Source organism: Hetaerina americana, unplaced genomic scaffold (assembly GCF_022747635.1).
Source record: "Hetaerina americana unplaced genomic scaffold, ioHetAmer1.1.p SCAF_8, whole genome shotgun sequence".
Taxonomy (NCBI): domain Eukaryota; kingdom Metazoa; phylum Arthropoda; class Insecta; order Odonata; family Calopterygidae; genus Hetaerina; species Hetaerina americana.
In genome coordinates this window covers 27,194,227-27,210,423 of record NW_027287427.1, presented here as the reverse complement: position 1 = coordinate 27,210,423, position 16,197 = coordinate 27,194,227, and the positions used below count along the sequence as shown (strand labels likewise).

Here is a 16,197-nt window from a genome sequence, read left to right as displayed (position 1 = left end):
CAATAGAGGAATTTAAATTGAGAGCTACATTATAACGCCTATTTGAATTTGGCGGTTTTTTTCAATGATGGATTTTTAACTAATATTTTTTTCCATCTAATGTTTCTCTTTAGCCCATTTTACCTTTCGCAAAATTTCCTCGAAACAATGGAAAACTATTATACTAATACATCGGGTAATTTCAGGAAGAGTGCAATGCCTTTGGTTCTGACAATTCATAACAATATCTTAATGCTTTTGTTTCCCATCGGCTGCAATCAGCTGCTCAAGCTGCATAAGACATGGCCTCGTCTCTGGTTCCGTGTATGGTAAATAGTAAGTTAAAACTTCATGATATTGTGTTTTATATTAATAGTTGACTACAGGGAACAAATCCTGTAATATGAGTCTGCTGTTGTTAACTCTTATTTGGCTTTAAGCGAGTTATTCGCGGTTGCACTTTTACAGTTAACCTTTGAACTTTGCCAAACTAAAGGATTAAAGATAGAACCATTTCATAATACTCACTCTTACGTGTGGACTTAGTAATGCCGTATGAAGAATATTGAATTTAATGCATTGTGATTTAAACTTGCCCATTGAAGTCCATGCAGTTTTTATTAAAAAGTTTCGTAGTCAATCACAGTTAAAATTGATTAAATGCGGTGAAGATACGTTGGTGCAATATATAGTCAATATTTATCACATTAAAGTAACTGATAGCTAATTCATGTGATGCGAGTTTGTACGAGCAAATTATTCTGTGATATTTCCATAATTCAGAGCAGAGGTTCCTGTGGCTGGCAAAACGATGCTTGGCAACGCAGACATTCCCAAAAATTACTACTCACTATTCCGTGGTGCCCAGAGAGACAGATCCAAGATGGAAAGGTAACTTAGGTCGATCACCATTTGTTGGAATTTCGAGATAATAACGTTTGATGACTCTATTTTGCCACTTCTCGGCGAAACTTTTGAATGTAAACCATGTAATTTTCGCCTCTCCCGATATTCAGATGTAAACATGGAAAGGTATGCCGATGAAGCAGACGTTCTAATTGTTGGCGGAGGGCCTTCTGGGATGTCTGCAGCCATCATGCTTAAGAAACTTGCTGAAAAATCAGGGAAAGAGCTGAAAGTATGCCTTGTGGAGAAAGCAGCAGAAGTTGGTAAGACCCATAATGTAAATCGGACTGTGTGAAACCTACAGTCCGGGCCTAAAAATCATTTCACCTCACCGAATAAAATTTCCCGATTTTCAGTGTGAAGGTCGTTTATTTTTGCGGAGTTTTTATTTGAGTTATAATGATATGGCATTGTGTATGGTTTATAATATAATACCAACCATAGTTGGCAACCCTAACGTCGGTTTGATAGGTGCGGTCTAGAATTTGCCCAACGGCGTATGGATTTTAAACATTAGGGAAAGGGGAGGAAGATCCTTTTCCAGCGTTGCAAATGGATTCCCAGGTAGATCTGGTACTCGGAAAATCACACAGCACAGTGGTGAAGCTGAGGGTGCCCCGAGACGTCTCTTGGAATCGTTACCTCCGGTCAGTAGTGCAACCCTCCTCCCCTGGACTTCCTTGGCTCTATTGTATAAAATACATTCATTTTCAAAATATTATGTGAAAGCACGAAATAAAAAGCGCCCCTTGCAGTGACCAAAACACTTTAAAATATGCTCCTTGCAACTCCAAAATAAATCAAAAGTTTTGACTGACAGAACTTTTTTAAGAGCTGTTAGTTTTGCCTAGCTTCGTTTGGTTTCATTATCCTCGACCGCATCAAATGACCAAGTCCCATTAATTAACAGTGATATGTGTGCCTATATTTAGGGTGGAGCAATGAGAGGTTGTCAGGTTGGAGAGAGTGTATTGGTTACCTTCCCTTGTTTGTTTGGGTGGGGAATGATTTTTCTGGGAGTATGGATGGCAAAGGAGTAGAATGAAGAAACATGACATTTTAAAGAGGATGGTGTGGATTGGGAAGTGGTTTTTGTTTGTAAGTTTCTGGGAATGAAGATTTACAATTACTCCAGTGTGTAACCATTTATTGCCCTAGCTGGAATGAGAATTAAATTTTAACCCTTCAAGATACACAGATGCATTCACAAAAAATTATCACACCTCTTATTTAGCTATTTTTTGTTGTGAAACTTAATGCAATAATTATGTTGCATAATTTGAAGACTTAAAGTTATTGCAAGAATTTCAATGTGTAAAAATCATTTGTCTAGACTGAACCTTAAACCTTGCCCTTAACCTTGTGCAAGATAGTACAATATACATGACTACAATTAATTAGTGGCATTTTTTGTACAGTGATTCATCAGAATACTTCGTTCCCTTAAAGCCATTAGAAATTTGCATTGTAAGAGAATGCTATGTTGCATATTTTCTTGCCTGTTACTTATAAAAAAATCAAAAAAGTTGCTGTTCTAATTTTTAGGCTCGATTCATTACTATTTGGTAGACCAAAATTTTGCATACTTTTATTTGATCCGGTGATAAATCTCATTTTTTTTATCATATTCTTGTGTGCCTTTATCCATCAGGGCTTCCACATTTTAGATATTATATTTTTTAAAATATATGTTAATAGATAGTGTGGACCCAGTTGTCATGGATGGTTTTATTGTTTTATCAGGTCACTTAATTTAGTCTATTCTTCAGATTTATGTAATAAGTAGAGGTCCATTTGAAATACTCCTTGAAAAATTATTATGCTTTCAAATATTTACTATTGCAAAGTGATGAAAAATTATCACTAGTGTGCTTTTATATTTGTGCCCTTGTTTCATTATCTTAGGTGGACATATTTTATCTGGAGCCTGCATTGAAACTCGGGCATTGGATGAACTGATTCCTGACTGGAAGGAAAAAGGAGCTCCCCTTAATACACCTGTAACTGCTGACAAGTTTGCTCTTCTCACTGAAACATCCAGAATACCAGTTCCAATATTACCAGGTAACATTGCCAGTTAAGGCTTTGTAATATCAACAGGGGTAGTGGGCTGCTCATTTATTTGAAGGAAATAAAAATATAATGAGTTAAAAAAATATTCCATTTAAATGCCCAACTAATGGGACTGCAAAAATAAATGTGTTTTATGCACAAAAGTTATGTCTGCATGAAGTTCACCCACTTAAAAATTGATTTGCCAATTTGATGGTTAAGTTGATTTGGTTTGATCATTGCGTGAAAGGAACTTCCTTTAAACATTTAAATTAATATTTAGCCTACGTGGGTTAATATACATAGATCAGAAGTTTTAGACACAAATTTCAACTCATAATTTTGCTTACCCAAGCATAGGGTGCACCCCATATTTTAGTTTTGAGGGGAAAGAAGGGCATCCTATATGCCGTAATATTCGGTACATTTTATTCCCTTACAAGGTGCTAAAGAACCTCAATGATTTTTTGTTAAACTGTGGCTGAAGCTAATAAAACACACAAAACAAATTACTGGATTCAACCTTACATTAGTTTTAAATTGGCAAGATTAAAGCTCTACTTAAAATATGCAATTTTGAATTGTCATATTAAAGGTAGGGGTTCAGTTTACTTCCCTCTAGGCCCCTGTGATTTTCCGTAGTATTCTTGAATTCTTATATTGTGCCTATTAGATTCTTTCATAGTTTTGTTGAAAGGTAACACTTGGGTTTTGGATCTGTTCCTTCAGTTGCTAAAGTCTTTACTCACATGCCACTAATAAAATGTAGTTCATCATTAATGAATTAGTTATAAAAAATCTCATAAAGATTTATTCCTTCCCAAACATTTTTAGGAATGCCTATGAATAATCATGGGAATTACCTGGTAAGGCTGGGTCATGTAGTAAAATGGCTTGGACAGCAAGCTGAAGAGTTGGGAGTCGAAATATACCCTGGATATGCTGCAGCTGAAGTTTTGTACCATGAAGATGGGAGTGTAAAAGGTGTAGCTACTAATGATGTTGGCATTGCAAAAGATGGATCACCAAAGGTATGTATGTTGTCATTTGGCTAGTACTTTTTGATAAATAATATAATAACTTACATCCACTGAATATTGATGGATAGATAGAGTTTTAAATTATGGAATTGGTTGTGCCTTGATGCAACTAGTGTTTTATGTAAAAGATATTAAATTGGTTTGTTCACTCATTACCATGTTTTTACGGAATAGTTTTTCTCAATGGTAGTATGCTAATTTTAACATTTAGCGTTTTAAAATTGGGAAAGTGTAACTTCAGCAGTTATCTTCATATCAAGTGTGCATTAATGAAAATGATTTTATCACCAAATGTAGAAAATGGAAGATGTGGAGCTATTGGCTGTTAAAGTAATAATCTCAAGAAAGAAGATCCTAAGGCCAATAAAAATAATTACCTCCCATACAAATATCCCCCCACCGAAGATTTAGTTGTGGACATAGAATCGCACATTAAACACCTTAAAGAATCCGAGAAACAATTCGTAAGACATGCCTGCCAATTACAGTTGGAACGCAACAGCACCAAACTTAACACTAGACCGCATAGCGACCCGTTAGAACGCGCACTCATAAAGGAACTTAGAAATAAAGACTGTTATTACATTAAGGCTGACAAAGGTAACACCACAGTTATACTCGACAAAGCTGATTACATTGAACGCACCGAAAACACAATCGCAGAAGGCCCATACATTAAAATACATAAGAACCCACTCAATAAAATGATTACAGACACAAAAACCGCACTCAATCACTGTACTACAATCATTGACAAAAAATTACGTTTCACCTTAAAAACGGAAAACCCTATGGTGCCTAAACTCTACACTTTACCCAAAATACACAAAGCCGGTAAGAAAATGAGACCTATCATTTCAGCTTTGAATTCCCCCACCTACAAATTGGCTAAATGGCTCACCAAACAGTACAAACAATTAGGGTCCGAAGAAACCTTCGGAGTCAAGAATAGCAAAAATTTCATCGACACCATAAAACACCTACGCATCCAGCCCCATGAGATTCTTGTCTCTTTTGACGTGGAACAACTCTTCCCGAGCGTACCCATTGATATTGCCCTTGAAAACATCGCAGATTGGCTACACACAAAAGACATAACACCCATTGAAATTAAAGAATACGTTACTCTTACTAAAACTTGCATGGACATAACATACTTTCAATTCAACCAAAAATTTTACAAACAAACGCAAGGCACAGCTATGGGAAATCCTCTTTCCTGCTTTGTCGCTAACATCTTCCTACATTACTTTGAAAAAGACTGTAAACACACGTTTGACTATTTCCCCAACATTTGGCTTAGATACGTAGACGACATTTTTGCCATTTTTGACACCAGCAAGTGTGACATAAATGACTTTTTGGACCGGCTGAACAAAAAACACAATTCCATAAAATTCACCTTTGAAGTCGAACAACATAACTCACTGCCTTTCTTGGACATACTAGTAATTAAAAACCATGAGGGCTTAGAGTTTGACATTTTTAGAAAACAGACCCACACCGACAACTACATCAAAGCAGATTCACACCACCCCTTTCAACAAAAAATGGCAGCTTTTAATTTTCTCATACACAGACTACTGACGACACCACTCAACAAACAATGCTATTTCAAAGAGTTGGAAAACATCAAACAAATAGCCATTAACAACAGATACACACCCCAAATTATAGACAAATTAGTTAGAAACAAAAAAAGAAAACTTGCCAATAAACATACTACACTTCTACCACAACGGAAAGACAACAATAATAAATTTATCGCATTACTTTTCTTCCCCACATTAACCCGAGGCCTTGATAAGGTCTTTAAACAAATTGGTACCAATGTCACTTACGCGAACCGTAACACTCTTCTTACGTGTTTAGGGAACCCGAAAGACATAACACCACAGTTAGACAAATCAGGTATTTACGAAATTACTTGCTCACACTGCCAACTCTCCTACATTGGACAGACCAAATGTAATCCCAAAATCAGATTCAAGGAACACATAGGACACTTTAAGAACGGACGTTTCGATAGATCAGCGGTCGCCAAACACATTTTTGAAACGGAACACTCTATCACTCCCAACGACTTAATATTATTAAAACCGATACAACACTATAAACTCGATGCCTGTGAGAGCTTACACATACACTTAAACAAGAATAAACTTATGAACAATGAACCAGGCATCATCAACAGTACCCTTTTTAATTTTGTTAGTCATTTCAGAAACAGACAGCCCCCTCCTAATATCCGCCACTCTTCCCCCACTCCTTCCCACGTGACCTCAACAAACTCCCCCCCACCTACGGACCATCACTTAACCCCTCCCCTCTTGCCCCTCCAGGTATATATACCTCACCCCCCGACCTGAACACCCACTTGACTTTGGACGGTGCCTTTGCACATTCCTCATCTTAGTTCAAGTGCCCTATTTGATTTTCTCCCCGTTGATGGTCACCTGTGTGACCGAAATACCGGTATAGGAGTTTCTTCTTAATTATTTTTATTGGCCTTAGGATCTTCTTTCTTGAGATTATTACCAAATGTAGATATTACTTACTTAATTCCAATAATAAGTCCAAAACTTCATGGGAAGTAATTAATGATTCCAGAGGTAAGAAAAATCTGCTCCGCGCTTTCCCAAAATTTAGTAACTCTGAAAGTAACATTGCCATGAGCTACTCATCTCTGGCTAATAAAGTTAACAGGCGTTACATATCTGTGCCTTGCCCAAAGGCCTTTCAAGCTAATATACATTCTGCAAATGCTCCATCATCAATGTTTGTCTAGCCCTGTTCTAAAAATAATTTAAAAACTATTGTAACCACAATCGGAAACAAATTCATTGCTGACCTTGATGAAATATCTGTTAAAGTTTTTTATCATTGTTTTGAAGTTATAAAAGTACCCCTTTTATTTTTAATTCATGAGTCTTTGATGGAATGGATTTTCCCATCCTAATTAAAAGAATCAAAAGCAGTGCCCTTGCACAATAAAAATGGCTGTGTTAATGATTTAAACAACAGACCGGTAGCCATCCAAAATACATTTTCTAAAATATTTGAAAAGACCATGTGTATGCAAATACTGTCCTGTCTTGAAAAAAAATTCTTACTTTCCAATTCGCAGCATGGATTTATATCTGAAAGATATACTAAGATTGCCATATATCAGGCAATTGACAGCATACTAAACTCATTAGATGCTAAATGCAAAACTCTTGGGCTGTTTTATGATTTTGTCGTAGGCTTTTTATCATGGAAACCTCAATAGACTTCTAATTAAACTCAATAGAATTGGAATTAAAGGTATTCCTCTAAATTGGCTGAAGTCCTATCTCCACAATCGTACTCAGAAGATAATGTTGTCAGTAGATGGTTTAAGACATTTATTCGAAGTGTGTCAAGTTTCCAAAGGGATGCAACGAGGTTCAACCCTTAGGCCACTCCTTTTTCTGATACACGTTAATGATCTACCTAACTACTTAAAAGGATTATGAAGAAATGGTACCGGTTTTGTATCTCAATGACACCAATGTAATATTATCAACCCATACTCATCGCTACCTTGTGGAAAAAGCAAGATCTGTGACACTTGCAGTAAACAAGTGGTGTAGAGATAAATATCTAGACTTCACTATAAATAAAAGTAAGGTGGTGTACTTTTCACGCAAAAGAATGTAACAGATAGTTTGCTGGTGAAAATTATTGACCCATCAATTGAACATTTGACTGAATAAAACAGTTTCAGGTGTCACTTGGTGGAAATTCTTCATATTGAACTTAAAATTAAACCACTTCGCTTTTCCACATAAAAACTTTTATTTACGACCTAGGTTTCTTCATGGTATAAAATCTTTTATATTATTAAGACACCTGCATAAGAATACAAGAAAAACAGTGCTGCTTAATTTATACTATGGGAAAATGTATTAAAAAATAACGTATAGTATAATTTGGGGCTCAGCTGCCATTTCTCCAACCATCTTTAAAATACAAAAGAAAGCCATTAGAATAATGACTGGGAAACTTCATAATGCTCCATTTAGGCCTATATTCAAGGAATTAAATTTGATACCGTTCCTGTGCATTTTTGTTATGTTTTTAATTCTTTTTATGGGAACAACACCATCAATTATTCCCGTAACTCTGACTATCATCATCATTGCACCAGAGGAAGGCACAACATCTATTACCGCCATCTAAGAGCTAAATCATTAAAATTAGGGCCCAAGGAAATGGTTGTTAGATTATATAATAAATTAGCCAAAAGTATAAAGGTTATTAAGGGAACTACTGAATTTAATCATAAATTAAAAATATATCTTCAATGTAATATGTACTACTCTGTTGATGAATATCTCAAGAAAAATCCTGATCTTTGAGTCCGTAGCAAGTTTATAATGCTCTTAGTTTTGTTTATATTAATGCCCTGTGATTTGAAATGGATATTGTGTGTATGTTACATTTAATGTAATTGTTTGTACTATATTTTGTATCCCAATTGAGCTTGTGTGCATTTTACTCCTTTTTGACTTGCTTTGTACATAAACCATACCATACACCTGGTATTTTTGTAGTATTATCTTTGGACAAATAACATGTATTTTTATTATTTACCTCAAAAGAGTAGTTCTGATTTTAACATTGTGTCAAAAGTATCTAGGGTTCATTAATGTTTTTATATGCCTTGTTAATTCAAAAAGACTTACGAGGTGGGAAATCAGGTACATGCTTACAATAAGATTTACGATATATTGAATAACTATATGTATAAAACAATATTACATACTGGTCTCTTCAAGAGGTGCAGTTTTATGCAGAATATGTATTGTTATTAAAAATGGGATTATGGAGGAAAGGAAAAGTGAAGGAAATCATGATGTAAAGGCATTCATTTCATGATTTACTCTCAACAAAGGGTCTGGGACTCCCATAACATCATATTTTGGTAGACTCTAGATTTGCATATTGTTTTCGGTGATCTCTGCAATAAACCCTAAATGGACCTTTGATTATACAAAAAATATTATATATTAGCTCCAATAATTGCTCAAATGCAATGTACATTAATGGGTGAGATGGGTGAAAGTATATACTGATGTTTCATTGAAAGTCACCAAGTACAGGAATGTTAGGACATGTCTTTAATAAGGGAGACTTGTCAAAACTGTGCAACAAATCATATGAGTAAAAAGAAACCTTTCAGTGGCTGAATGAAGAAAATTTTATATATTTTAGTACATTTAATTTGATGAAATTAGATAAAAACATTTTTCCCTATTACACAGAAATAATGTATCCTCTAATTGTACACATACAACATCACATTTTTGGTGGTTATAAATGTTATAAAATTCAGTCATTTTTCATGATGCGAGCAGGAAAAGGTTTGATATTAAACATTTACATTCAAATGCCAAAAAAGCAGTAAGCAGTCTTAAAGCAAAAATAACTGAATTTGAAACTGTTGGAATGCTAGGAATTTATATTGATACAAAACTTGGAGACTAACATCAGTCAGATCAGTAATAAATTGAGTAAAGCTATCTATATGTTAAGAAAGCTCAAATTCCAATTCCTATTTCCAAAGCTAATTCCAATTGAGTATCATTGAACACCTTACATTGCCTTTGTTCAATGTGACTTGAATTATGGTGTTGAGTTGTAGGGTCATTCCTCGCATTCTAAAATTAATTCTGCTACTGCTGAAGAGAGCTGGTGGTAAGTAAAGAATTAATTTTTCATTCAATATTGTGCAAAATGTCCCAAAGAGGAGCCTGTTGCTTTCTACACAGTTCCTATTTTGTGAATGTTAAATTGTGTATGTTAATACTTTCTCTTGGCAAATAAATAATTTCAATGCCATATAAAGTTCAGCACCATATAAATTGTAAGAATTTTCTCAGAAAATTCTGTTTGATGCCACAGAGATTAAAATGAAGGCATTTTACTTCAATAACAAGTTATCATTTCTTTTTGTTTTTTAGCATTACAATTTCTCCTCAATTTTAATTGTTAGCAAATTGGGGTGTCCATCATACATGAATGGGTGTGGTATATAGTGCGTATTTGATGCGATCTTGTATTTTTCCTTTGACCATCAAAAATGTTACAAATCTCATGATATTTGACATTATGTGCTTCCCATCGCTGGGAATTTTCTTGATTTTTTTAGCCAATTTAATTTAATGGGTTGTCAACCAAACACCCAAAATAATAGGATGATGCCTCTCAGTATTTAATTATCTGGTTGCTCATGGTATGACTTTTTTTCTTAAAGACGGTTAGTGAATGCATATCAAGTTATTGTTTTTCCAAAAATATGTAATCAATCTCCTTCTCCCAGATTTTATTGAAGTTCCTATGTAATTGACTTGTTTTAGGGAATTGATTAGTAGTAACTTTTATACAACTATGGCAGCTTTTGCTTGAGAGTGATTTTAAAATATATATGCAACTATAACTTTTAATTTCACTCCATGCTAGGTTTTTGGTAATGTAAGAAACTCATGAAATGTTTTCTTTGACTTTGTAGGATAACTTTGAGAGAGGAATGGAGCTCCATGCCAAGTGCACCATCTTTGCTGAAGGTTGCCATGGTCATCTTGCCAAGCAGTTGTTTAGGAAATTTAAATTGCGCGAAAATTGTGAGCCCCAGACTTATGGGATAGGCCTGAAGGAAATATGGGAGATCGAACCATCTAAGCATAAACCTGGGACAGTTGAGCATACTGTGGGGTGGCCTCTGGTGAGTAACATTGGAATTATATTTGGCATAACCAGGAAAGAACCCTTCACCCTTCTTAATGTATCTCATAGTTTGCCAGGGGCAATTCATGTTGAAATTCCTATTAAAAATACATAAATACTTCATACATACTTTGAAGGGGTCATTGTTAGAGTAGCATTCACATGCATGCTATTAGCAAATTATGCAGTAAGTCATCAAGAGGTTACAAACCAAATGCTCTCAAAATCTTCTTCCTAATATTCACCCTGGAAACTAATGAAACATCTGTATAGATACAGTATTGAAATTGGTTTCAATTTGAAGGCAAGGGTTTTTTACATGGTATTTAGGTCATAGCTTGAATATCTCATCATATGGTAAGTTGTAAATCTAGATTAGATTCCTTGAAATGTACAAAGACTTCAAGAAAAAAACCAATCCTTGTTTTTTAATAGCATGTATAAGTCATCCAAGTTTAAAATTGACAAAAAGTGCATATCTTGTCACCATGCTATATTAGTTGTATTTTTTCATAAAATTGCCTATTTTGTGATATCACATAATAAGCCCTTGTAAATATTCAATATAATGGCAAAGTACATTTTCAATAAAATATGCGAACTTTTTTTCTTTCAGGACAAAAATACATATGGAGGTTCCTTTCTTTATCACCTGAATGAGCCATCTCCCCTGGTTGCTGTTGGATTTGTTGTAGGTCTTGATTATCAGAATCCATACATTAGTCCATTCAGGGAATTTCAGAGATTCAAGCACCATCCTTCAGTAAAACCAGTATTTGAAGGTGGTAACAGGTAAATTTTTATTTTTAATGCATAAAAGCATGTCTTTTTTTACATTAATGAAGCTGTTTAGGTCATTCAAATATCCTGTTTTGGCTACTGGGATCTTTCATTCATACTCATCGAGGTAGGTTCATTAATTAGGGCAGTCACATGAAACACCCAATGTAGTTAGTTTGATATGAAATAAAATGCCCACAAGGCTAGCTCATTACTCTCTCCATAATTATTAAATTCGTGACAATATTTATTACTTGTTCTCTTTTGTTCAGTATGCTATGTGATTCTAAAGTTCATTCTAAAATCAAGGTTCAGCTTCTCAGCAGGAAATGGGGCATGTACTTAGTTTGATTTTTTAATTTTGTTTCTTCCTATGGTATTACATGACCAAATTCAATATTCACTGATTAATGCATACAGATTGAATGAAATAAATTTCAACTTCATACATTAATATTTGGGAAAAACTTCCTCTTAAATAATTATTTCAAATTAATGTGCGTAGTTTGGGTGTTATTAATTGTATGTCAGTAACCTAATAGGAACTGATCAATATGTGATGGAAATCACTGAAACTTGTTAGTCATATTCACTTCACTACCTCATCATAGAAATTACACCTTTTTGGGCTTAGGCAAACTTAACTTCATAAGAGAATTTATTGAAAATACTGCAAAAATGATGTGAGCGATTCATACTTGTTATTGCTCCATCATTTATATCAGGATCAATGTGATGCCCCCTAGACACAAAGGTAAAGTGCTGGTCTGTAAATAATATGATATGTGGAATGTCCTACTTATCTTCTTTTGGTGTTATTCTGTTTATTTTATATAAATTTTTCGGTGGAATGTTTATGGTAATCATTCTAACATTTTAATTTGTTCATCTACCTGGTGATGATTATTTTATTTCCATTGATAGATTTGTAATATTTCTTGTGCAGTGACCTCTTGATTATGCATGTTAATGGATGCACAATGAAACATGGTTAACCGAAATACTCTGAAAAAATGTCATGGCACAACTGGAGACTCTCCTTTTTCATTCCTTGTGATTGATTTGCATTTTTTTTAGTGATGGGACGCACAACTTTTTCTGTTTTTCTATCATTTTCATAAAGGTGGAAAATTTTTTCCAGAATAGAACTATCATCAAATGGAATAGCAGAATGTATTTTGCTCAGAAAGCTAAACCTATGATATTTGTAGTCGGCAAAAAACAAATGACTGGAGAAGGATGAATATTGACCAAGGATTGCTGATATGGATTCATAATCATCATTTGAAATCGATTAAAATAATGCTGTTTAGATAGTTAATGGTTTATGGTAGTAGTATTTAGGGGAGGCGACCGAAAGCTGAGGTTATAAGCGCCATTGGGGATGGAAAGGAAAGGATGAAGGGTGGAGAGAAACACAGCGTCGGCATTAGCCAGCTCTTAACAAAAGGCACTAAGGGGTCCGCAGCTTAACGTCCCATTCGACGGATGGTATACTATCTCAAAGTACCCCACAAAGCACCTCAAGTAGGGATCGAGATGCCTCTGAAATATATTCAACACCGCTGGGATTTGAACCCAGGCCCCCTGGGTGGGAAACCAGTACAATAGCCACCGCACCATCTCGATCCCCTTTGATGGTTTAATTGTTGTGTGGTAAAGTTATGTATTTGCTTGTCTTAAAGGCAAATTTGTAATTATCTGGGCTAATGAATGCGAGGGAAATGATAATGTGAAAGTACGGATTGTACATAAATGTTTAAATGAAAGCATTAAATACCATTGAAAAATTTTTATTTTGTGAAATTAAAAATATTTTAGGAAGCTGATATATTTCAAATATGTGCTTTAAAAAATCTTATCAAAGTTTTAAAGCATTTTATTAGATTTATGATTATAATGTTATCAAAATTGAGGTCCTAGGAAGAGAGTGGCACAGATAATTGGCACATGTTTAAAATATACATGCAAATATGCCAGATTATTCTAAAATATGCATAAATTTACCAAAAGACAAAAATATTATGCTTCTCTTAATTACTTAATTTAATAATAAAAAAATTATGAGCCTTCAAATGGTTTAATAGCCAATTTCTTTCAAACAATTGTTTGAAAGCCAATTCTTCATGTGTAATCTAAATGGAAGATAAATATGAGGGTAATTTTCATTTTTCCTTCATTTTTCCTGCATTTTTCCTTTTTTTGGACTGAAGATATATGTATACTGACTTTCGCAATATGATTTTTCAGAATTGCATACGGTGCTCGTGCGCTAAATGAAGGAGGCTTCCAGTCAATACCAAAACTAACTTTCCCTGGTGGTTGCCTGATTGGTTGCAGTCCAGGTTTCCTCAATGTTCCTAAAATCAAAGGAACCCATACTGCCATGAAAAGTGGAATGATTGCTGCAGAAAGTATTTTTGAAACAATGTTTGATGAGTCTAAAAAGTCTGAGACTGTAGGTAAGTTGATGATGTATTAATATTTTTTAATTAAATATGGTAGTACAGGCCACTGGCACCTGTTTCACTGATTTTTTATCACTTAAAACCAATAAGTGACACTGATTCTTTGCACCAAATATTTAATCTTCTAGTTGCTCTCCTGTTATTCAGTTCAAAATGCCAATCAAAATTGCTTGCAAGAATGAAAATAATTTTTAAATTGTGAAATTCCTGTTTTTGTCCAGACACCAGCAGGCGGCTGTGCCATTTCTCACAGTTTTTTAATATGTTTCTGTTAAAATGAATAGAGTAAGTTTAAGTGACTCACTCAAAAGTTTCTTGAGATTATAAGACTGGAAATAAAGAAACCCTGGCTGGCTGCTAGTCTTTGGAACCTTGAAAAATGTGAAAAAACAGGATTGGGAAAACATTGAAAAATTCAAAGAACTTGCAAGAGATGCTGCTACAGTAACTTTTAATGGAGTCATTTGATAATGTGCATTACAATGCAGCAATTTCAAAGGGTAAAATTCCTGCTCGCTTCCCCAATTTTCCTGCTTTCAAATTGTTGCATTGAAATGTTGAAAAAATCCTGAAAAACTTGGAGTTGAGCAGTAAAACCTGGAATTCTGAAAGGATAATGTAATTAGTTCCCAAAATAGCTGGTGGAGGGTGGAAAAATAACTTTTTGCAATTTATCATAATGATTTATTTTGCAATAAAAAAAATAGCTGCTTCCAATGTATTATGTGTTCTACTTTACACTTTTGGGCTTTTATTCGTGGAATTGTTTTATGTCCATATTGAATGAGTTTGTGATTTTCCACTGACTTTATTTTAAGGCACAATGCGTATCACTGACTCGCAAGTCTGTGAAACACGTTGTAACTTAAAATAAAGTCTGTGGAAAATTACAAACTCATTTAATGTGGACGTGTTATTTATTCTCTGTGAAGGTAAAGAATTATGTATCACATCTGTTTACTTTGAAAGAGTGTTTCTTCAGCAATTTAGCTGAGTGCCTTACTACAAAATAACTGCCTACCTACTCAATTTGTACATTTTTCTAGTGATTATTAGGTATTTATTTCCATGAATGAAAACACTATGACAGAGAATATATAATAGGACTAATTTTTTCTCTAAAATTAGGTGCATACTGTAGGTAATTTTCAATGTTATTGGTTTTTAAAAATTTGTATTTCCTGGATGGCAACAATAAACAAACAAAACATTGATGTATGTTTAATGTGTGCTCTTGTGATGTCTTGAAATGTATAGCAAAATTTCCGTATGTTTCCAACCGTGTATGCATTTCCTTTTAACTACGTAATGAACATTTGTGCTCATCATTTAATGAAATATGGTTTGAGCTGGTTTTGATCTTGATTGTGATACGAGAAAATATCTTCTTCCACACTCTGTTCATCAGTTTAACCAATGTTCTGACTATATTTGTGGATTAATTTTATATTTGTTCTCTCATAAAATTGTTAAAGATGTAACCAAGAGATATATAATCTTTAGGACAATAATATGTAAAAATGGATATGGCAATAAGGAAAATGTATCTCCAAGGAACTTTGTAACAATAGTTCAGAGCATTAAAATAAATATGATTTGTATGTATGCCGGAAATCTTTGCTCAGTGTTACATTTAGGAATAATATGATGCATGGGTAATTTATTGTACTACATGATTTATATGATACATTTTCTATCATGCAGGTTTGGAACCTAAGTGCTATGAAGAAAAAATTCAACAAAGCTGGGTTTGGTCAGAGCTCAAGAGTGTGAGAAATGTTCGACCTTCATTCCATAATGCCCTTGGGTTATATGGAGGGTTATTGTATACCGGAATTTTCTACATGCTTGGCAGAGGCATGGAACCATGGACCTTAAGTCATGGAGGTAATGTATTTATCACAATGGTCATAATAAATAGTTGATCGCTATAATATGTGTGATAGGGAAGCCTTTTCAGAAGTTTGAATGTGTGGTGAGAAAGTTATCCGAACTAACCAGTGTATGATTTCTGGTAATTTGTTCTGGGGTAATCTCTTAGGTTATTTAAATGGTCTTATTTTTAGCTGCTGCCTACCAATTGAGGTAATATTTTGATGGACCCATTATAGTCATCAAAATGACATTGGCTTCATGTCCTCTGAAACTACTTTTTTGGCATTATTTGTATTTCTCTCAATAATGCTCCCTTATCCCCTCCCACATCTAGCATTACTTATTTT

General features: G+C 34.3%; 1 protein-coding gene across 1 annotated transcript in view; it reads left to right on the top strand.

The window, feature by feature from the left end:
• The first annotated feature begins 251 nt into the window (after window positions 1-251).
• Window positions 252-16,197, top strand: part of Etf-QO (electron transfer flavoprotein-ubiquinone oxidoreductase) — a 175,728-nt gene continuing 159,782 nt past the window's right edge. Inside the window, exons 1-9 of the mRNA XM_071596964.1 lie at window positions 252-315; window positions 763-870; window positions 996-1,148; window positions 2,791-2,949; window positions 3,772-3,968; window positions 10,513-10,725; window positions 11,344-11,519; window positions 13,758-13,969; window positions 15,680-15,862. Coding sequence (XP_071453065.1) covers window positions 282-315; window positions 763-870; window positions 996-1,148; window positions 2,791-2,949; window positions 3,772-3,968; window positions 10,513-10,725; window positions 11,344-11,519; window positions 13,758-13,969; window positions 15,680-15,862 — 1,435 coding nt within the window. The 5' untranslated portion in view covers window positions 252-281. The remainder of the gene's footprint in view (window positions 316-762; window positions 871-995; window positions 1,149-2,790; window positions 2,950-3,771; window positions 3,969-10,512; window positions 10,726-11,343; window positions 11,520-13,757; window positions 13,970-15,679; window positions 15,863-16,197) is intronic.